At 39.9% G+C, this 21,475-nt stretch overlaps 3 protein-coding genes across 8 annotated transcripts in view; 2 read left to right on the forward strand and 1 right to left on the reverse strand.

The window, feature by feature from the left end:
* The window catches only part of LOC147798573 (uncharacterized), a 143,997-nt gene extending 124,195 nt beyond the window's left edge, over positions 1 to 19,802 (forward strand). For all 6 annotated transcript variants that reach the window (XM_087138939.1, XM_087138940.1, XM_087138942.1 and 3 more), the window contains 2 exons: positions 1,710 to 1,788; positions 16,943 to 19,802. In XM_087138939.1, coding sequence (XP_086995065.1) covers positions 1,710 to 1,788; positions 16,943 to 17,094 — 231 coding nt within the window. In that variant the 3' untranslated portion in view covers positions 17,095 to 19,802. The remainder of the gene's footprint in view (positions 1 to 1,709; positions 1,789 to 16,942) is intronic.
* On the forward strand, positions 9,126 to 10,720 carry LOC147798576 (uncharacterized; the record flags this gene model as incomplete). Its single annotated transcript, XM_087139200.1, has 1 exon — positions 9,126 to 10,720. A coding segment is annotated over one exon (1,431 nt), but the record flags the coding sequence as incomplete, so codon positions are not given.
* LOC147798577 (uncharacterized) lies at positions 10,886 to 14,053 on the reverse strand. Its single transcript, XM_087138948.1, has 2 exons — positions 13,212 to 14,053; positions 10,886 to 12,867 (listed from the first exon to the last, which is right to left on the reverse strand). The coding sequence occupies exons 1-2, from the start codon at positions 13,809 to 13,811 to the stop codon at positions 12,568 to 12,570; spliced, it is 900 nt and encodes a 299-aa protein (XP_086995074.1). The 5' UTR covers positions 13,812 to 14,053; the 3' UTR covers positions 10,886 to 12,567.
* Positions 19,803 to 21,475: the final 1,673 nt, after the last annotated feature.

Raw genomic sequence — 21,475 nt, forward strand, 5'->3', positions numbered from 1 at the left:
GTCACAATGTCTTTTCGCAGCCAAAGTCCCCTCCAGTGGAAGAAAACAAACGTCGTGGCCATTCTAAAGCCCAATAAACCAAGCAATCACCCCAAGAGTTACCGTCCCATCTCGCTTTTGTCCATGCCCCTGAAACTGTTTGAACGGCTGATCCTCAACCGGATTGAACCCATCCTCAAGCACTTTCTCCTGAACAAGCAGGTTTCACGAAAGGGCGCAGCACTGAGGACCAGGTACTTGCAGCAGTCGACCAAATCAGTCTGGCACCATGGTCTTATCCTCAAACTCCACCTAGCCCATCTGTCGATGGTCCATGTCATCACAGAAATAATCTCAGACCGTTGCTTCAAAGTACTAATTGATGACAGGTAAAGCAGAACCAGAACCTTTAAGAATGGCGTTCCCCAAGGCTCGGTTCTCGCTCCAGCACTCTTCAATCTCTATATAGCAGATATGCCCCATACCCGCAGCTCCAAATACACTTACGCGGATGACCTAGCCATCCTCTTCACCTCAAACTCCCTCAAGGAAGCCAAGTGCGCCCTTGGCCAAGACATGCAGATTTTACAGGCATACTACCACTAATGGCGCCTGAAACTCAATGCACAGAAGATCACCTGCTCTGTGTTCCATCTGAACAATAAGGAGGCGGACCACCAGCTTAAAGTCAAGCTCCATGAAGCCTACCTTTCATTCTGTGCCACGCCTACTTACATTGGAGTGAAATTAGACCACTCGCTCACCTTCTGCCACCATGCGCAGAATGTTGCTGGTAAAGTGTCTGCAAGAGTATGCTTCTTACATAGTCTGTGCAGTCGTGACTGGGGTGCTGATTTCACTACCCTTCGCTCCTCCACGCTTGCCCTTGCCTATGCTCCGGCCAAACACTGCGTCTAGACACTCAACTCTGCCCTCCGAACCATCACAGGCTGCCTGAAACCCACTCCTACTCATCAGCTTCCTGTACTAGCAGGCATCGCACCTCATCGCCTCTGAAGAGAAGCTGCCACAAGACATGCAACCCTTAAAGCTGCTATGGAAGAATCACATCCCCTCCACACCAAGGTCCATGCTGCCCTCCCTAGGCAGCGCCTTAAAAGTAGGAAACCCTTCATCAGGTCTGCCCAAACCTTCACCACATAGACTGAAAATCTCAGCAGGAAAGCTTGGTTGTTGTTACATGCTTTGAGATGTCTACATGGTGCTCAAGATAAAAAAGAATTACTTCCGAATTAAGTTTCAAACGAACATTTGGTCATCAACTACAAATTAAAGAAACATTTCATTTACATTTATTGTATAATTATTACTACTACAAAAAGGGCATAAGTGTCTTTTCGTGTGGGAATGGAACCATTTAGGAATATATCACTTGGGAATTATAGGAATATATGTATATACAGGAGTATATCACTTGTGGCCTCTGGGCCACAATGATAATGAGAATAAACCAAAATGATTGTAAGAATTAACAGTTTTAGTATGTGCTTTGTTTTCTAGTTCGATCATTTGGCAAGGGGAGGTAAAGCCTTTGTTAAACACTGGGTAACTGTTTAGTCACAAAACCCTGATTAACTTGGTAGTACAGATTGAGTGCAAATGCTTGGATGACATCAGTATATTAATTAACTTTCTGTGATTTGTTCAAAGGCCTCAAAATTTGGTGACGATATTTTGGATTTACACTATACCTTCTTTGACCATTGTAGGTCTCAGATGACAGTGCTGTGGAATTTTCTAGTGCTTTGCTTCAGTCACTGACAGCAGAATGCATCTCGGAAGAAACAGGTCAGTGCAGTTATCTTTTTCTTTTGTCTGGCAGTCCCCCTAAATCCTTGAATTTGAACTCCACTCATGACCCCTAATTGTTCTAAGACCCCATTACTATATACAAATGGAATGTATTTGTAGAAACTACAAACATTTTGTAATTGGTGGTTAATACCCAGTCCCTGGTATAAATATAATAGACAACCACAGTTAGGTGTTTGATAATGTTCTGTAACAATATATTCAGGACAGTGCAACACAATTAAACAATCACAAGAGAGTCCACTCAATTGTTTGGTAGATCAGCTGCTGATTTTGGGCTCTGAGCTGAACCAAATGCGGGGGGCAATTTTTGCAGCAGTGGAGGCTCCTTTAGTAGAAACTTAACTTCGCTTGTTCACAAATGACTATGAGATGCATGCTTAACATGCGTGTCACTACCGACAAAACGAACCCCCAACCAGCATTGGTCTTTCCAGGCGAGGAGTGGGTGCTTCTGCATAAAGTGATTTTAAGTCACCTACATGTGTGCACCCATTTGCAACTCTACTCTGCCAATTCACACTGTGGTGGTCTTCTTAATGAATGTATCTGCATTGACATTTTTGCATACACTGTCAACCTACATGCAAAAAACTCAAGTTGAAAATGCCAAGTACTGGAGCTACAGTGGTGCATGTTCAAAGTCTGAATGTTAAGAAATATTAGCTCAGGCAAGTGTTGTTCAAAACGATTGAAACTGGCAAACTGATTAACTAAGACTGATGCGAGTGAAGTCACAAAGTAATTTCTCTATCTGCATGTGTATTTTCCATTTTTTTTTCTCTTTTTCCAAGGCTGCAGACCAGGCTGAAATATTCAAAAGTCAATGAAGGTTCATTGTCAGCTTTAGAGTAGTACCCAAAGAGTCTTTCATGAAGGTATAAATGGCCATTAGATGAAATGATGAATTTTTGAAGAATTTTGAAACCGGAAAATCTTGAAAAGGACCCGGCATCTTTGTTTTGACCAAGAAAAATCCATCCAGCAGCAAGTGGTTTACTATATGTACTTAAAACGAGAGATTAACAAAAAGCACATGTATTTAAGTTAAACTTGAGCAGGAAAATGGACGCTAGGCAACTAAAAATAGAAGGTTTAAAACTTACTAAAACAATTCAGAAACAGCAGTAAAAGATTTGATTAATATCGCATACACAATAAAAACAACTGGATGACATGAAACAAAGCAGTAATCTCGTTAGACATTTGTAGCCTTCAACTTGCATTTGAAGCCACTAATGCTGTCTGCAGTCTGTATGTCATAATTTAGTGAATTCCAAGTCTGAGCACCTCTGTAACAGAAACTCCGCCTCAGGGATTCCGTTTTGGGCAGTGGTTGGTCATTAATGGGAGGTCATTAATGTAAATGATGAACATAAGTGGGCTGACAATGGATCCTTGTGGTATTCCACAAGTTACTGCGTGAAAGCTCGAGCTCTTTCCGTTAATTGTGGTATAATGAGAATGACACTTTAAGAAACTTTGAAGCCAGTTAATCCCATTGTCGTCAACACCGTAACGCTTTAGTTTCTGGATAAGTATATCTAGATCAACGGTGTCAAATGCCTTAGGATCAATCATGATCACGCCAACCATATCACCATGATCAAAGTTTCTGAGCCAAATGATAATGTGCCACATGTGAGCCATTGTTCTTCATGAGCAAGATTTTCCCCAACTTGCAAGCCATTATCAGTTCTAAATATATTCCTTTTATTAAGCAAATTCCTTCTGTTTGGTAAAAATGTATGCAAGATTCGGGAGCCAAGGGGAATGTTCATATACAGGTACCCGAGCATTGTAGTATTGTACTGTTGTGTAAATTCAGCCAGACCTATGGGCACGCATTTGTCCTTTGAGATTGCATGGTCAAGATATGAGACAGTGATATATGCAGTTATTCATTTCGAGACCATGGATTACATATTGAATGTTTCCCCTTAAGTTGAATTGAAAGAACCAGCTGATCTTCCAGACTCTGTGGGCTGATTAACTTGCCCTAGAAAGAGCTGGAAAAAAACAATTTAGATACATGTACCAAAGGAATGTATGTGAAGTGATAACACGAAAAATGCATTTAGGTCAGTAGTAGGTACTTTCTCATTCGTCTTTGTAGCTACATGTACTTTAACTTGGTTTCCTTTTAAACAACTCCTCAGTTTTGGTCAATTCACTGCCATTTTCCAGGTTATGTTTAATATTTTACAATCTCCACTTTTTCTCCAACAAAATTCAAAATTCTTTTGGTCACTACCAGATTTAACTCAAATTATCCCTTCATGGGCAATCCAATGCCATATACAATCGTCAATCTCCACTTTTAACACTGAAGTTTTTCTTCAAGTACAGATTTCAAGATCTTTGAATCTACAAATTGTACTACTCAATGGTGGAGATAATCCAGCCTTGTTTTGAAACAGTATACCACGGCTTGGGGCATTTAGTGCGAGCAGATTACCATCGGGAACAAAAGCGCTTCAACACGGCAGCGATAAGCCACACAGCACCGCTGCACGCTAATCTGGCCCCTATTGAAAAGAGGTCAGCAGCACACTGAGCCAAGTTCGTGAACAAAAGAAATTTATATAACACCGCGCAATCTGGGCTCTTTTTACAAGGCTGCAGGCCTGGCTGAAATACTCAGGCGTCAATAAATTGTGTCTGTCAGACTAGAGTGGCCACTGGACAGTCATTTGTGTGGGTGTAAACATCCATTAAATGAAATGATTTTCGAAGAATTTTGAAAACTTAAAATCTTGAAAAAGTTCCGATTATGTGCACTGCATTTTTCAAACCACCCCACAGCAAGTGGTTAAGACTTCTTACTTATGAAAAAAGTGATGTACATTGCACAACACAAGAAATTGGCATTTTAAGTGGTGTCTTGAGGCAAATATAAATACATGCCATAGACCGTACATGCTGCCGAGGGGGTCCTCAAAAATCTCTGGTGATCATTTTGTTGATAGTTTATTTTCCTTCAATCTCGCCCTTGGTAATGACTTGCCATGGCAGAAGCAAATTGAAGTTCTTGAATCTGGCTTTGAAAAAATGTAGCAAGCTGATGAGCATCAGGATGGCCTTTAGTCAGTGTTAGAGTCGAGTCCTCAAATCCGAGTACAGAGTACTCCGAGTACTTTAGGGGCCGAGGCCTAGGCCGAGTCCAAGTACCTTAGTCCTAGTCCAAATACAATTGCAAAGCAGTACAATATTAATTAAAACTGAATTACACAGGCACATGGTCTTCATGCAATACAAATCTGGATTACCATGTGGATATTCACACCTTTTATTAATGTGAAAATGTGGATGTGTGCATAACTGGCAATGATTATTTCTAAGGAACCCTGAGATATTAAACTGAGCAAAAAAGCAAGACTGTATATTAATACACGTATAAACCTAAATAAAGACATGTACTGAAATAGAAGCCTTACCCAGTCACCTTATAACATGCTGTTAAAACCCCAATGACCAAGACAGAGACCCAAGCCTTAACCATATCTGATACTAAGACTGAGACCAGACTAAAATCTTGTAGCGGAATCACAAAACAAAAAACATGAGCGTTGAAGAAATGGCTTGAAAGAAATCTGAATGCACCTCACGTTTAATTGTAACTACCAAACACTTTGTACTTAAGAATCCATATTTTCATATTAATAGTAATATTGCCCTCTGAACTGGAATGATAAAAAAGGTCTACTGTTACAGGAAATGCTTCATTCTATGGCCTTTTAAATTAATGGGCAATTCCACCGTCATGGACATTACATTTGGATGCAGTTTTCAAACTTTGGTCGTCAATTTGACTGACTAAGAAGTTAAAACCACTTGTTTAATTGTTTGCTTCTGGTTACATATTGTAATGCAATCCATAGCCCACTGGTGCGCTATCAGGCGCTTGTTGCTTAGCAATGCTGTGCGCTCTGTATTTATAAGCAGTCGCGTGCTAAGAGTCGTTCTCTTCCTGCAGCGACTGTCGCCACGCACAGTCAAAAAGCTCTGCCTGCTGCGACTGTCCCCACATACAGTGCCTTCTGCAAACGTCACCTGCAAGTGCAGTTTGGCTCAGAGTTATAGTGTAAGTTGCAATCATCCAATCATTTACATCCAATCGAGTAATCGCAGTGGGGGAGCCTCATACTCTGTGTGAGCTTGATTTAGTTTGTGATCGATAATAAATCATGGCACCTATAATGTTGTGATTAGTTACTAGTACCACACGTAGGTGAGGTACTGTGCACCTATATAGGAGAATAAAGTCCTGGAACAAAGAGTAGGCACAAACTCGCATCCACTTCCCCCATTCTTTTCCCGTTGGTCCCCCGTCTGTCAGCCCTGTGTGGTGTGAGGGTGTGTGAGAGTGATCTGTCTGTGGCGAGCTACGGGCCTGGCGGTAGACTTCCGCCAAAACGAATCTGCGTCTCAGGCCGTAGAGGTCAGGCTGCTCACTGCTATTGGTTGAGACCGACCCGGGAAGTCCTCAGAGGGGAACCGCTACCATATAATGTTGTTTTCATCAGGCAGTATGCACATTAATAAAATCATAATTAGTTATTGAGCAATTAGCATTACTAACGAGAGTCTTGGACATTACGCTAAAAGGACATGGGTATTGTGACCAACACAATCATTACAGAACTCCTGAAGTACATGTTCTATCTACGGAGCCTCTAAAGGGACAAAAAATTATGAGATTTTTTTTTATTTCGTTCCCTCGAAATAATATTTCGTTCCCTCGAAATATTATTTTGTTCCCTCGAATTATTATTTCGTTCCCTCGAAATATTATTTCGTTCCCTCGAAATGTTATTTCGTTCCCTCGAAATGTTATTTCGTTCCCTCGAAATCATTTAGTTCCCTCGAAATAATATTGCGTTCCCTCGAAATGTTATTTCGTTCCCTCGAAAAACAAGATTTCGTTCCCTCAAATTATTGCATTTCGTTCCCTCGAAATAATGATTTCGTTCATTCGAAATAATGATTTCGTTCACTCGAAATATCTGTAGCATTTTCTTTGTACTGCCGTGGCAAATCGAATCGATGTTCCTGGAAAAAGCAGCAATACGTCCAAGGTAAGTGATGAAACCTTATACATTTAGCATTCTTCACTGAACAGCGTTTTTAAAGCTCCTCCTTGAAACTTGTACAATGTATAAATTTTGCAGTGCCGCATTAAAGTGGTGTAGCCATAGAGGTGGTGTTATCAGGTAGATGGTGTACCCATAGACTTCTATGGGTGTACCACAGTTTGCTCTTCTGTGTTTTTCGGTAAACAACCCTTTGCACGTGCTGTGCATGTCGACTTGCAGTACAGCCTACAGATAAATGGCTGTTGTAATGATAGGCTGAATATATGAAGTGGAGGAAAGTTGGGTTCGCTATTTTGCTTTATAAGAATGTCAACTCGCTGGTTTTTTTTTCGTTAATTTGAAAAGTTTGCGTAGTGTCCTATTTACCAAACTTGCTGCTTTGATTGTCTTCCAATTCAACAACTTCTAGATTTTGTAATTTGTAAGTGACAAGTTGTATTTTGTTCCCAAACAAGGCATGAACGAAAAACTGCGTTTATTTTTGAAGAAACGAGGCATGGATGAGGAAACAATCAAACGAATGGAAGAAGATAAGGTAATGCATTTTTGAATTTATAGTTATGTCTGGCCCAGCTTCTTTCATACTGTCAACAAAACTGAGACAAGACTTGACACAAAGGTATTTTAGATGGTTTTTGCATCGGGGAGAAGATACGGTATTTAAGTATAAGTTTTGGGACTTCCCGATGTTTTTCTAGCACTGTATGCGCAGTGCTTTAAGAGAACTTGTGAAAAAAAGGAAGTGTGCTTGGTTGGGATTTGAACTCAAGACCTCCTGCTTACTAGTTCAGACTTCTTAACCACTCCACCACCTAGCTTGCCGATGTCAATTAGCCGGTTCAAGTCAAATATACAGTGGGTACCGCAACAATTGTTATTTTTAGATGTTTTTTGTATCGGGGAGAAGATATTAATTATGAGATCGGAGTCTCACGTCTGCAAACACAATTTTAATTAATGAAATGTGGCTTATATCTGAGGCAGAGAAAGGAATAGGTCTGGAATGATTTTGAGCCAATAGATGGCACGGGGTATTGTTGGACCAGGAAAAAGACCAGCCATCCGGCTGACTGAATTTATACCCCCAACGAATTAATTACATCAAAATACACTTCATTTATAGGGCCAATATGGATGCTTTAATACGACACCTGATACGAATGTTAGAGACGCATTGTCCGATTTCAGTAAGAATTTATGCTGAAAACTTGATCATAAAGTTTAATTGATAATTTTGTAAGACTGCATAAGTTATAAGCTTTTAAATGATGTGTAGCGCAGAAAAATCGACCGAGAGGGAATTTATTAATGAATTTGGGTCAAATTTTGATTTTTGAAATATGTCAAAAATTGCAATTAGACACAAATCAATTAATAACTTCCAGTTGGTGGATTTTTCGAGCTATGCCTCATTTAAAGATTATAACATAGGCAATCCTGCAAATTTATCAATTCAACTTTAAAATCCATTTCTCGGCATATTCGAGCTGAAATCGGACAATGCATCTTCTTTTATGAGTTGATGTTTATGTTTTTTTCTCTATGCAGATAGATACCGATGTTGTCGGTATAATGGACGATTCCGCACTGGAGAAGTATATTCCCAAGTATGGGGATAGAGTGGCTGTGGCGGCTTTTGTCAAAGCAAGCACAGATACAGAGTCTACTGCGTCATCGAGCACCTGTGACGAAATTGGAGGGAAAAGGTCGAGTCTTATTGAAAGGCTAAAAAGGAAAGTCAAGAAAGGAGGGGCGGAACATGACTCCAGATCGAGAAGTCAGCAAGGGAACCAAAACGCAAAGAAAAAATCAAGACGTGTGGAAATTGGTTGGTTGGATTATGATGAGTCCACACAAGGCTACAAGCAAGTGAAGGCGCCATCTGGTGGCGGTACCAGGCATGAAGCATTTCAAGTTGACCAAACTCTAGACAATATCGGAAAGCAGGAGAAGGGGTGGTTTTTTCCTTCTGGAAAAAAACAGACGTGGTAAACTTTCAGAATACAACTACTTCATAACAGACGCGTCCCATGCTGCTTTAGATGGAAGTACCACGGTGGAAGAGATGTATCAATCTCATAAGTGTAAAATGCTGAGGCTGTACCTTCCACCAAGCGCATTCGAGCGTGTTCTTCATCAACTGATAGCGAGGAATACCAAGACGATTCTGCCACCTCCAAAAATCCCTTGAGGGAATACTCACCGCGGGTTAAATGACGAAAGAATCTGCAAGGTCAGTCGAAGAAGTCTACTCTTGATGTGGAAGATGGTGCAGGATCCACTCTTGATTCACAACAGCATGGCAAGTCAACTGATGACGTGGAGAAACTCACTGATAGCACCGATAGCACCATATACGACGCAGGCGTCGTGAAAGAAGGTACTGAAATCATTCCGACAGTCTCTGGTAGTTCACCTGACCCCGAAATAGCGTTTGGTCGGTCAATCACTGGACCTTCAACCTTTGAGCAGTTAGAAGAAACGGTCGTTTATGACACCTTTGACCTGGACACAAACAGTCTGACAAACCTGGTTTTCCCCAGTATTGACGAAAGTCGTGATCATCAACCAACTGATCTTACAGTTTCCACTCCAGATCTTCCGTCACCACATAATTCACCTCGATCACCAACTCCACCAGCAGGTGAGGTCAAAGCGACAGTCGTCACCATACGTCGATCTTGTATTCTACAAGACATGATGGCTGTATTTATGGATCCAGCTATTGTAGAAGTGCCCATCAAGGTGCAGTTTGTAGATGAAGCCGGAGCAGACAATCAGGGCTTGTCACGGGAAGCCTATTCCGCCTTTTGGAAGGAGTTCTTTATGTCTTACACGTGCGGAGAAGAGGAAAGGGTTCCGTCGATATTCTCTGACTATGATACGGACGAATGGCAAGCTGTAGGGAGGATCCTTCTCAAGGGCTACAAGGATACTGGCGTCTATCCACTTAAGTTGTCCTATGCTTTCTCAGTGGCTTTAATCAACGGTGAACATTCTGTGACTCCTACTTGTCTCATGGAATCCTTGAGAATGTATCTCTGTGACGCAGATCAACAATTGGTAGACAAAGTTCTGCGCAGCGAAGATCTGGATGAGGATGAGCAGGACGATTACCTTGATCTGTTGTCTCGAGTTAATTGTCACTCGGTCCCATCGGGCGATGAAGTCAAACCGATGTTTATTAAGATCGCACGAAAAGAACTGATTCAGGAGCCAAAATTTGCCCTTGATGCCATGGCCACCTCTGCAAGAGCAAAATTGGAACTTCTTCTGCCCAATCCAGATGCCATACGCCAGATGTACGACAGCAAGAAGCCAACAACATGCAATGTTATCAGGCTCCTTGATGCAAACCCATCAAACAGTGAGGAAGCAGCGGCTTTGTCATACCCAAAGCAGTTTATCAGAGGACTTGACGCCCCTATGCTCAAGAAGTTTCTTCGTCATGTCACAGGGGCTGAAATACTTTGCACACAGTCCATCTCAGTTACATTCAATAGAATGAGGGGACTTGGTAGGGCACCCCAGGCTCACACATGTGGGCCTGTGCTTGAGATCCCTTCCACTTATGGCAGATACCACGAATTGCGAAAGGAGTTCACATGCATCCTGGAGAGCAACTATCTCAAGATGGACATAATATAAAGGCAACAACCATAGACCAAGCCGCGCACTGGTATTTCTGTTACTTTTAGTTAGTTTAAAAATGACAGTTCATCTGAAAAAGTTTGCTGTTTCCCTGTTGTAAATTCAAAACTTGTTTTGTTTAAAAGTTTTTAATATTTTTTAGAAGATGCCTTTTCTGATTTATGGTACATAGTCTGTGGACGTCTATATTTCTTTTACAGTGTAACTGTAGAAAGGTGACAAACATGCTGAGCTACACAAGTTAATATGGATTCCAATACATGTAGTATCATTACGATTTCCAACAAAGAAGCTATTAATTAAATTAAGGAAACCCAAGTCTAGTTTCATTTTTGGCGCATGTGAAGAATGTTTCGTGAAAAAAAGTAAATTGCAAGAAGACTATACATGCTTTTAATATTAAGCAGCTGTTCTGTCACGTGCTGATGAAGCAAATCATCAATAAACATTTTATCATTATTTCTTGTATACTTTAATTTAGCTTCTCTACAAGTGTATTTTTATTTGATCAAAGGAAATTTGAAGATGACTATAATGTCGTGTTTTCATTTTATTTCATAATATTCTGACCAGTAAGTTGCAAATTGCACCAATGGAAACAGCTGTTATTCTGTTCTTACAAACTCTTAAAGAAACAGTATACTATATATCTCCAGTTTTCTAACTTATAGTTCAATTTGTTTACAACATAGACAAAATATGTTAAACCCAAATTCTACTATTTTGATTTCACATTGTACACCAGTACACAAAATTCTGTCCAGAAGGTTAAAAGTATGAGCATTTAGGAAGCGAATATACATGCCAGTTGTTTTATTGTTGTAACTTTTGTGTTAATTCTGTATTGAAACAGAAATTGAAATGGACATTTAATTGTAGTTATTGTTTAATTGGACTTCTTTGGTCTGCAATTTGGTTTTAATTTAAAAATGGTACATGGATGACCGAAATCTGTAGAGGATATTCTAGCCATTAAGTTTACAAAGTTTGAGTAAACATGAACCAGTGTTGTTCCAATGGCAAATTTATGCAGAAATCGTAATTTCCAAGTATTTATTTGTATTTTTGCATTTTGGTTTTGCTTCCCAATTTACACAAGGAGGACATGAAGAACAATTTGCCATGTTCATTTTCTTTATGCTGTAATTTGATCACGATCAGTGAGTTGAAAATTGGAGCAAGAAACAATGTTACTAAAATTGGTGCTATAATTATGTGATAACTTCTCAAAAACAGTGTGCTGATTCTTTTGTCATTTTATAGGTTTGAAAGGCTTCAGCATTCTTAATTATGTTGATTAGTTAATGTTAACTATAATTGTGTGGCATTATTGATATTTGAGCTTGATGATTACCGATAATTACATCGTTCCTAGTTGGCCATTGTATTTTTTGTCAGAGTGATGTTCATTACACTCTTGTGGAATTTCAACTACAACTTCGATATGAGCATTTCACAAATATCTTTGCAATTTACTTGTGATTAATGTGCAATGACATCACAAATGTTATTGCAAATATTTGGAAAGATATTTGCGATATGCAATGTCCCTCCAGGACCACCATTTTCAATGCCACCATACTATCCCAGAAATGCATCTAAAACCAATTTTCAACAAAATAATGGAACATTGCTTGTACATGGGCAAAGTCAACATAGCACCACCGTTTGGTTTATGTATATACCCTACTCTTTCATTCAAGGATCAACAAAGTATAAGTGTAGCTAATGATTTTTTACTACAAGTGCAAGATCAAAATTTTTGTTCTCTTGTAAAATCGACCCAAAATATGTTTAAGAATGATTGCCAACTTCAAGAAATATTTATCTGAATCGGTTCGTATGTTTATCCAATACATCCGCAGTGTGCATTAACAGTTTTGACAATATTGGCATGCGATAAGAATGGTTGCACAGAGACACTTTGAACATCCAAAAAAGATGTTTGAAGCATGTAGGAGTGTTGATTAAGTTAGGAAGAGTTACATCATTGTGAGGATCTCTCACCTTATTTCAATGTACAAGTCCAAAGCCGACTCCGAGTTTGGGGAAATTGATACCGATTGTCACTGATCAAACGACAGCACATTTCATACACATCCATGTCACATGGAACCTTGGATCTGAATGCACATTCGTCTTGACATGCTTGAATGTTTCTTTCCGACATCGGACACAAGTAGTCAATGGTGCCGTACAGTTCAGGCATGTAGTACATCATATTAGGGCGACCACTTGGCGAATGGGCATTCCTGGATGGCCAGATGAGGTGTTGATTCCAGGTTGCGATTGTATCATCAAGATCATCCTGTAAAAACATATAACATAGCAGTAAATTAATATAAATTTCTGTTACACCGCCACGGCCAGTTCATAATTGTGAAAGGGAGCAAGGAATAAATCAGCTTACGGCTACATGTATTGTCTTATACTGTAGTTGTTTTGCCTTGAACTGTGTGAAATAGGAAGGCTTTTTGCGACAAATTGAACTGTGAAACTATCAGGGCCACTGAACATAGGCTTACTTTGGGTTATGATAAATATGTCAGCCTTTCAGTCCTGTTGGATCAATGCTAACTTTTTTCAGATTGCAATTAGTTTCAATTTCCTTGTTAAGTGATGTATCAACTTGGAATATCTTCCAACACGTACCTGAATTAGATGCATGAAACAGAACCGTACCAAATTCACATCTAAGAAGTCTCCGCTGAAATGACCATCGTCAAGCATTTGCTGGAAGAAGCATATCCAGTAGTCTGTGCACTCCTGTCTGAGGAATGACCACAAATACTCGATGCGCTGGTTGGCTGTACTTGGTCCTTCCAAGTAGCTGGAGTCACCTGCCATGGCGTCATTGTCCTCCATTCGTAAGAATCTCTGCATGTCACGCACGTATGCGTTTTCAGTACCAGAATCGCCACGCAGGATTCGTGGACAACCAGCTCGAGATTTCACTGCTTCTACGAAGTAGCCTCCAATAAACTTTGGGTCAGAGTCGGTGTAATATGCATTCATCCACACAACGTGCCTCGAGAATCCATCCACACACCCGTTGATGCATATTCCATATTTTTTTAGTTTGTCATAACCATCCAAATGCCACAGATAGTTGGGTCCCTTTGATGAGTAAGATCGGCGAAGTAGCCTCCTCTTGCGTCTTTGGGCATTCCCTTCTGGGTCCAACACTGCAAGAATGATACGGACATCCTCCACTTTGCAGTGCAGATGATGTAAAAGGCATTTCTCATGCATCCATCTGTACCCGTGCAGTTTTCCCGACGTTTGTATTTGTTCATGAATAAAGTCAACCACATCCCTAATGTCACTGTAGTTTTTCCTCCTGAAAAGTCCAAGTTCTCTCAATAGCCGTTTTAGATGACGCAGTGACAACAAGACACCGTGCTCAATTGCAAGTATTCAGACAATGTCTCGGTACTGCAAACCGATTTCAAAGTATATCTTAATCGCCTCACGAATATCATCTGTGACCATTTTTACCTCTTCTTTAGGTCTTGACCTGTTAATTGAACAAAATAGATTGGAGTAAGCACTGATCTGCAGCACATAGAAAGAATTGCTAGATAGGGACTTAGGTAAATTTCGCGACGTGTTGTGTGCAAAGCTTTGCAACATCCATAAATGTGGCTACCCAAAATGTACACATCATTGTACAAGTTACAGCGAGACAATGGTGCTTCGGAAACACTGTTCGCTGAGGAATGCCGATTACTATAAAGTTTCATTACTTACCTTGAAGGTATTTCAGCTTTTTCCTGGAACACTAAGTCGATGTGCCACGACAGTATCAAAGAAAATGGCCCAGATATTTCGAACGAACGAAATCATTATTTCGAGGGAACGAAATGCAATATTTCGAGGGAACGCAATAAAATTTCGAGGGAACGCAATAATATTTCGAGGGAACGCAATAATATTTCGAGGGAACGAAATAATATTTCGAGGGAACGAAATGATTTCGAGGGAACGAAATAACATTTCGAGGGAATGAAATAATATTTCGAGGGAACGAAATAATATTTCGAGGGTATGCAATGATTTCGAGGGAACGAATTAATAATTTGAGGGAACAAAATAATAATTCGAGGGAACAAAATAAAAAAAATCTCATAATTTCATGTCCCTTTAGCGGCTCCGTATCTATCTGACTGAAACTTTGCAGATAACTTGAAAGGGAGTTGTTATACACGAAGAAGACTTGATGTGATGATGACTTAGTGTTTCAGTGTACAAAAGAATGCAAAAAAGCCCCCTGTTCTGTTGTCAAACAGACAGATAAGCTCTTGTTTTTTTCTTCTTGGTCATCCCACTCTTTATCTCATCACCTCTTTGGCCATAAAACAAAGTCATGTGACTTTGAAACGTTACATACCTAAGTAACTTATAGCAAAGGTCTTTCGTGAAACATGATGTCATGATGACGTCATCACCTGATTTATCATGGAATTTTAGATATTTAATATTTCTCCATGTTTTGTTCATGTTTTTCAAAAGCCACACACCATGAGTGAAACTTCCAGCTTTTTGGGGGGGGTCACCTCTTTGGCCATTAAACAAGTCATATGACTTTGAAACTCTACACATTTAAGTAACTTATAGCAAGTGTCACTTCCGAAACATGACGTCAGAATGACACCATCACCAGATTTATTGTGGAATTTAAAATATTTAATATTTTTCCCATATTTTTGTGCACGTTTTTCAACAGCAAGACTAAGGCCCTTTTTTTGATACAAACACAATGTATTAGGTCCACACTTGGTCCTCAGGGTAGACAGGGTCCAAGAAACAATCTTCATTGTAACATCACCACGTGTCATGTGACATGGTATTTAAGGTGCAAATTTCAGAGGCCTACAATGTATATTTCCCGAACTACATGTCCGATCAGATTGAAACTTTGCAGATATTTCAAAAGGGATGTACCAAAGAAGAAAACAGATATGTGATGATGTCATCAGGTACCAAGTCACATGACCTTAAAGGTGCACTCTTGAAAGCCCTCTATTTCCTGAATTATGTGTACCATTAGGTTAAAACTGTGTGGGTAACAAGAAAGGGAAGGAATATAGACAAAAATTGCCCGCATGTGACGATGTTATCGACTGACAAGTCATGTGACATTAAAGGTGCACTCTTAAAAGCCCTGTATCTCCTGAAGTACGTGTTCTATCAGGTTGAAACTTTGAAAATACTTCAAAAGGTATGTATCAAACGAACCAAACGTGATGATAACATCATCAGATGCCAAGTTATGTGACCTTAAAGGTGCACTCTTAAAAGCCCCATATCTCCCGAAGTATGTGTCCCATTGGTTGAAACTTCGCAGATTGCTAGAAAGGGAAGGGTTATAGACAAAAATTGACCTCATGTGATGATGACATTGTTAAGTAATATTATGCTGGGTTTAACTTGAAGTTGCATGACATTTAATACCCAGGGGATTTTCAAGATTTTCCATTTTCAAAATTCTTTAAAAATCTGTAACTTCATTTACTGGACGTTTACACCTACACGAATGACTGTCTGGTGGCTACTTTAATCTGACAGACATCTACTGAGTATCTCAGCCAAGCCTGCCACGTTGTAAAGAGAGCCCAGAATGTGCGGTGTTACGTAATTTTCTTTTGTTCCCAAAACTGGCCCAGTGCACTGCTGGCGTCTTTTCAAATGGGGATCAGATTAGCATGCAGCGGTTTTGTATTGCTCATCCCTGGAACGCTTTTGTCCCTGGTGGTAATTCGCTGGCGCTGAATGCCACAAACAGTGGTATAATAATTCAAAACAATAACGGATTTCCTCCGCTATTGACAACTGAAAAAATATTGGCAATTCCAAGCAGCTTTATCTTTTGTTCCAAGTATGGTCTTTTGTTACAAGGCCCAGCTCTGATTTGGGCAGCCTGGCTTTGCGTATTAACCAAAGGAGTCCGGTTCTGGAAACCCCGCCAGCAAGTGGTTAACACTCTTTAAAGCCCTATATCTCCCGAATTACATGTGCGATTGAATTGAAAGTTTGCAGATAGCTAGAAAGGGAATGCTAGATGAAAACTAACCTCATGTGATGATGACCGCATCAAGTGAGCAGTCAAGTGACATTAAAGGTGTACTCTTAAATGCCCCTTTTTTAATGAAGTTCATGTCCCATTGGTTCAAATTTGCAGATAGCTAGAAAAAGAAGTGTTACAGACGGAAACTGATATCTTGATGATGACGTCATGAGTTATAAAGTCCTGTGACGTTAAAGATCCATTCTTTAAAGCCCTATTCTCTTTTCCTAAAAATATTCAAAATGTGGAAAAACCGTGTGCTCTGTTCTCAAACAGAAATAGACTTCTTGTTTTATATTTCTTTCTTTGTCCTTAGCATATTACAGTCTTTTGGCCCTGTATGGTCTGATGCAGTGTGGCGAAGTCATGTGTCTAGCAACTGTGATGGGTCTGGACACTACACGGTATGCCAGGATTTCTGAGCGGCTTGGCAAGCTTTGTGGAGATATAGACAGTGTCATTGGATAGCCAGGCTCAGAAATACTTCACGTGGCAGAGATAGTATAGTGTCAAGAAAGTTGTCATTGTGTGATGAATGTTAGTTCTTTGCCAATGAAGTGGATGTAACAACCCCACTCCCTTGTGATGCTCTGTTGAACACTACAATAAACCTTGATTCGAACATCTATCTCCTTGGATTACTAATTTGACAAAGATATGTATACTGTGTACAAGTTTTATTGCAAGAAAGAATCCATACGTTGGTAAATGGCAAAAATTTATTTTCTTCACACACTAGATAGTTGTGAGTGAAATCAATTAATGGTACACAAGGCCTATACAGGGGGTTCTAGGACTCTACAATCCATGTCCAATTGTTAAAAGAAGCAATTCTTGAAGGTCCTTGTTTACTCGGACTTCACGTGCATACATTCATGTACATATATATAAAGTAGCCCCTCTTACTCAGCTTTTGGTGTCGGGGGAGGGGGAATTCAAAAGTAAATGCAGCTTTTGGCTTATTCAACATGGTATTGAAGTCCAAAAGAAAATATCATAAACCCTTACTCGTGGTCTTAACATATTTGCTTTTATCTTGTGGTGTTGTTTTCTTAGGGTTTTGGTGCTAATATTTGATGAGTAAAATATTATAAAGATGAACATAGAAATTGACTGGAGCGGGATTTGAACCTGTGGAACACCGTACCAGTGCTCTACCAACAGAGCTACCCAGCCATATGTTGGTGGCTCTTCCCAATTGTCAATATCTCTGTTTGGGGTGCTAGCCAGAAGCCATTAAACCTGAAACACCATGTGGCCAGGGATCACACCCCAATTACACACGATACAACCTGGGAAGTGGTGAACAAGGATTACTCAAAGAGGATATGGCTTTTTGAACATAAATCATGAACCAAATCATATAAGGAAACTGACCAGGTGCTTATGAACTGATTTACAGGTGCTGGACTAGGTGCTTAACTAGGTGCTTAGACCTATGGGTCAGGGGTGAGATTTTTCAGCTTTTTGGCTGATTGTGTACAAGAGTATAGGCATGATAGGAGATTTCACAGTTCAGCTTCTTTATGCCTTTTTCAGCTGTTTTCAGCTATTTTTATCATTGGTCAATCTCATCCCTGGTGAATGATTATTAAAATGAACAGTCAATTTCTTTGTTCATCTTTATAATCATTCATAACCTAGTCAGTTTCCCTATATGATTTGTTGCCTGAATAAAATATTAAGATCTGGTAAAAAAGAGTCCCACCCCTTCTTTGCTGGATACACACTTTGAAATGGGCTTATATAAGGGGTGTTCGACTTTCTGACTGTTCAATGTGGGCAGGTATGCTATGGCTGTGTCCAAATTACTTGGATGTGATCTGTGGCTTTAAATTACACACGTTTGCCACCCTATGTGCTAAAGCCACTATCGTGGACTCATTTGAAATTTCAAACCACTGCCAATTTGGACACAACTTACATGTAAGTTTCAGGTTTTACCCAATTTGATAACAGAGGGCAGCATAGTCTCAGCTAGCTGCCAGGAATTCACCAATTACAAACTTCTGTTAGAAACCCAAATTAAGGGTAATATATAACTTAGAATAGCTTGAACATTTTGTGCAGTTATGATTTTGATTTAATTTGTATGGTGAAATAATTTCTCAGAAAGCAAAAGTGCAAGGCAAGGTGCATTAATTAATCTGTAAATGAAAAAAAACATCTTACCCAATTAGAAAATTAATTTGCATGAAAGTTTATGCTATTATGTATAAATGTTAAACTTGTCTGGTAAATGACTTCACAAAGCACCTCAGTTTCAGGTTTATTGCATGTTATGAATGTGCCCATCTTTTACAAACTTTAACTAGGATGAAAAAGTCAAAGTACAATGTATTTTTATTTTGGTGGTACTAATACTAATCTCTCTATTATTTTTTGCCTGATTAAGTTACCATTAGTACTCCTTCCTTTCTTAAAATGTACAAAATTACACTTTTTGAGGATACTGCAGTTTTTTTGTAACTTAAATTTTAGTCCGTATGCATGAGGGAATTTAAGAAACGTAGCTGTTAAATGGGGTTTGTTACCTTTAACAAATTCTACAGGGAACAAATTCTACTTTTTTGAAACAACTTATCTAAACAAGTTGTCCGTGATGTCCTCTTTCATATCACTGTCAGAAAGAAAACAGAACAGGGCTTTTGGTTTTCGAGGGGAAATTTTAAGGTAAAGCTGCAGCATACATGACCGCCCCGAAGAGCTGCGAACGACAAATAAGCAAATGCAGTCAATTTCATTGACCTGGATGGAGATTTGTTGTGATTGAATCCAAAATGCCTGAGTCAGGTAACCAGATGAAAAACAAAATGACGTGATTTGAATGAGTGGCTGTCTTTTGCGAAACTTGGTATTAAAAATTTTAAGTTTTCTTGCTTAAATATTGTCAAAATTTGCCTAAACTACGTCTATCAGGATTGAGTAATGTTCCTTAAGGTCAAATGTTTGTTAATTTGTTTCCTTTTTATAGGAACAGGGTGCAAAAGGTAATGAATGCCTGTTAAATTCATGAAATGAACTCACCATGAGCCAGGCACTCAACTTCATGAGGGTAGACATCTTGGAAGCCTGGTTCGTTGAACACATTTAACAACGTGTAGATCATGTCACCATGCTCGCAGCATCTCTTCCTTTTAGAAGAAGAAATAAACTGTTATACATAAATCCTATAACGTGAAGTTGCTAACCATTCCTTTAAAACTGAATTCTTATCAAGGTCTGGTATAGTTTACATCCGTCATATTTCAAAGAATCTTTTGATATGTTTTCAGATCCAAAGCTATTAAAGAGTTCATAAATCTAGAGTCTGTAATGCAATTGATAACATGCAGGTTTTCAAGAGTTAGAAGTTGGACACGTTTGCTTAACGTATCTCCGGGTATAAATACTTGAGATGTTGGCAAAGTACTGAGATGAGGCTGTGAAAAGTGTTTGAACTTATAGTTTGAAGAGTTTGCTAGTTTATGACATAGTCTAGATGCCAGTCGGATGGGTGCAGCTTGCACTGAGGTCTGTCTGTTGGATTAGGTTGAAGGTCACTGGTGTCTCGATGTCAAGGACAGGTTCTGATTCACGCTTATGGACTACCATCAACTTCATCACACTTCATCCTGACTTTGTGTGTACTGAGGTGGTCTGCTGGTTTGAGCTCATCCAGTAATTTTACGCCATGACTCTGGTTGAAGTAGAAGGCTCTTCTAGATTTGCTGGTTTTGTATGCTTCCTTCAACTGCTTCTGGTTTGCAAGCTTTGGATGAAGATCTAGGGGAAGAATAGGTAATGTGCTCATCTCTGTCCCTATCGTCTGTCGGGCTGGGGTAACAGCCAAAGCAGGTGCAAGAGTGGAACAGTAGGTCATCGGAGCCTGAACTGGATCTGGTTGTTGTAGAATCATCTTGGTGATGTAGACTGCTTTCTCAGCCTGGCCATTGGCTTGGGGATAGTTGGGGCTGGATGTGTCGTATTGAAAACCGTACTCCTTGGCAAACTCACTATGGAGCTAAAGACCGTAAAACCCATCATAATACGTCTGGAACACTACTACGTGCGGAACACTACTACGTGCAGATATTGCCTTCATGTAATTAATGACGGACAGCAATATTAAGGTGGTAAACCTCGATTCATTTTGAGTGGTATTCCACTTGGATGATGAACTGCTTAATTCCCTTCACATCTGCCAAGTCACAAGCTAAGCGCTGCCATGGTCGATCCAGTGGTGGGGTGGTTATCAGCGGTTCGGCACACGGTGACGACTGCTTCATCTGGCAATGCTTACACTTCTCAACAATTCAGCAATATTAGTGGCAACCTGGCCACCAGATTACTTAGCCACCATGCAATCTGCTTTGCCTTGGTGACCTTCTGAATTTTCTGGAGCATTTCAGGTCGTATCTTTTCTAGAATTATGACGCAGTTCCCATGGATGAGGACTCCATTAGTGAGACTGGTTTTGACTTGCTCTTCCCAATAACTCCGTACACTGGCAGATTCTACGTCTTTGATGTATTTTGGATGACTACTGCCATCCAATACTGACGTATGATGTCACGGTGATGGGCGTGTTGCCAAGGGTTGTTTCTTGTGCCATTTCTGCCTGCATACCTGATGGCACATGCCAGTGCTTGTTATCATGCTGACATGAGCCTCCACTTCTTCTTCCAGGTTATCAGTGTTGCCCTCGTCATTTTCATTGGGGCTCTTGACAAGATGTCAGCAACGGCAAGAGTTTCCCTGGTGTGTAAACGGCAGGGCACTCGTATTTCATGAAGTGCATGATGAGACACTAGCACCAGAGAGGGACATGTCAGAGGTCTTCATTTGTTGTTGTTTATCACAGGTACCA

Source organism: Acanthaster planci, linkage group LG07, assembly GCF_054643075.1.
Source record: "Acanthaster planci isolate LZ-2023a linkage group LG07, COTS_SCS, whole genome shotgun sequence".
Classification (NCBI taxonomy): domain Eukaryota; kingdom Metazoa; phylum Echinodermata; class Asteroidea; order Valvatida; family Acanthasteridae; genus Acanthaster; species Acanthaster planci.

Bases quoted from the DNA above. Each gene is read 5' to 3' on its own strand.
- LOC147798577 (XM_087138948.1), bottom strand. From the start codon at position 13,811: ATGCATGAGAAATGCCTTTTACATCATCTGCACTGCAAAGTGGAGGAT. The intron at 12,868-13,211 runs GTACGTGTTGGA...ATGTTTTTACAG, and splicing joins GTTTCATGCATCTAATTCAG to GATGATCTTGATGATACAAT.